This window comes from Hyla sarda, chromosome 2 (genome assembly GCF_029499605.1).
Source record: "Hyla sarda isolate aHylSar1 chromosome 2, aHylSar1.hap1, whole genome shotgun sequence".
Classification (NCBI taxonomy): Eukaryota; Metazoa; Chordata; class Amphibia; order Anura; family Hylidae; genus Hyla; species Hyla sarda.
In genome coordinates, this window is record NC_079190.1 from 7,709,425 (window position 1) to 7,711,520 (window position 2,096).

Sequence of the window (2,096 nt, forward strand, 5' to 3'; positions counted from 1 at the left end):
GCTCTGGAGTATAATACAGGATATAACTCAGGATCAGTACAGGATAAGTAATGTAATGTATGTACACAGTGACCCCACCAGCAGAATAGTGAGTACAGCTCTGGAGTATAATACAGGATATAACTCAGGATCAGTACAGGATAAGGAATGTAATGTATGTACACAGTGACCTCACCAGCAGAATAGTGAGTACAGCTCTGGAGTATAATACAGGATATAACTCAGGATCAGTACAGGATAAGTAATGTAATGTATGTACACAGTGACCTCACCAGCAGAATAGTGAGTACAGCTCTGCAGTATAATACAGGATATAACTCAGGATCAGTACAGGATAAGTAATGTAATGTATGTACACAGTTACCTCACCAGCAGAATAGTGAGTACAGCTCTGGAGTATAATACAGGATATAATTCAGGATCAGTACAGGGTAAGTAATGTAATGTATGTACACAGTGACCCCACCAGCAGAATAGTGAGTACAGCTCTGGAGTATAATACAGGATATAACTCAGGATCAGTACAGGATAAGTAATGTAATGTATGTACACAGTGACCTCACCAGCAGAATAGTGAGTACAGCTCTGGAGTATAATACAGGATATAACTCAGGATCAGTACAGGATAAGTAATGTAATGTATGTACACAGTGACCTCACCAGCAGAATAGTGAGTACAGCTCTGGAGTATAATACAGGATATAACTCAGGATCAGTACAGGATAAGTAATGTAATGTATGTACACAGTGACCTCACCAGCAGAATAGTGAGTACCCCTCTGGAGTATAATACAGGATAAGTTATTGTGTAACTATGTCTTTTTTTTCTCTTAAAAGTTCCCTCAATTTAGACTTCATCTCCTTCATCTTTAAACCATAAATGACAGGATTCAGCAAGGGTGAAACCACCAGAATCTGCAGCGAAATAAAGACTTTAAGCTCATGCGTTAACTTGGTTAGAGGAAAGCGATGTAAAAGGATCTCGCAGAGAGTGTCTAGAGAGAAGTTTGCTATGGTGATCAGATGGGGTGTGCAGGTCTGGAGAGCCTTATTCTGAACCTCCTTGGTGGATTTTATACAGACCCTGATAATCATGAAATAAGAACAAGCTATCAGTAAGGTGACAAATCCAGACACAGCCAAGGTGGCGAAGAGTCCATAGATATTGTTGACTGTTGTGTCTACGCAGGAGAGTCTCACCACTGACCAGTTATCACAGTAGACCTTCAGGATGTCGGTGCCACAGAGAGGAAGTCTAGCTGTCAGTATTACAAGGATGGAAATCAGTATAATAGGATATAACCCGGCTGCTAGGACTATCTTGAGCACCATGGACAATGTCATTATACTGTTATATCTCAGAGGGTTACAAATACTCACATAGCGGTCATAGGCCATGGAGGCCAAGATCGTCAATTCAAAGGACCCATAGGTGTGAAGGCAAAAGGCCTGCGTCAAGCAGCCATAGTAGGAAACTGATGGGTTCTCCTGAAGAAGGTTTATTAAAAGACCGGGAAAGAAGGAGCTGCTGCCGTAGAGTCCGTTCACGCAAAGCACCGATATAAAGATGTACATGGGCTCCTGAAGACTCTTGTGCTGCAACACGGTAACAATCACCACACCATTGAGAACCACGATAAGTGTATAGGCAATGAAAGCAATGACCCAATAGAGATATTTTACTGCAGTCAGTTCACCAAAGTTGAGCGTCAACATGAATGTGGTATTTTCCATCAACAGCGTCTGGGAGAACATAACAATATGGCGCTTTATTGGCAAAAGTTAGAATCATTTTTTGAAGATACTCTCTCACAGTCTATCTACACATGTGGGGGGGGGGGGGGGGATTTATCCAAACCTGTCCAGAGGAAAAGTTGCTGAGTTGCCCATAGCAACCAATCAGATCGCTTCTTTCGTTTTTCCCAGGCCTTTTCAAAAACGAAAGGAGCGATCTGATTGGTTGCTATGGGCAACTCAGCAACTTTTCCTCTGGACAGGTTTGATAAATCTCCCCCCGTTCTGTTTCACCAAAAGGAACAGCATGAAATGAGTGGAACCTTTGGCTAAAATTGGCCCCATAATACTGATGGTGTCTA

General features: G+C 42.1%; 1 protein-coding gene across 1 annotated transcript; it reads right to left on the reverse strand.

Moving 5' to 3' along the window:
* Positions 1-801: 801 nt before the first annotated feature.
* LOC130357084 (putative olfactory receptor 13C6) lies at positions 802-1,734 on the reverse strand. Its single transcript, XM_056559451.1, has 2 exons — positions 1,208-1,734; positions 802-1,084 (listed from the first exon to the last, which is right to left on the reverse strand). The coding sequence occupies exons 1-2, from the start codon at positions 1,732-1,734 to the stop codon at positions 802-804; spliced, it is 810 nt and encodes a 269-aa protein (XP_056415426.1).
* Between the last annotated feature and the right edge of the window lie 362 nt (positions 1,735-2,096).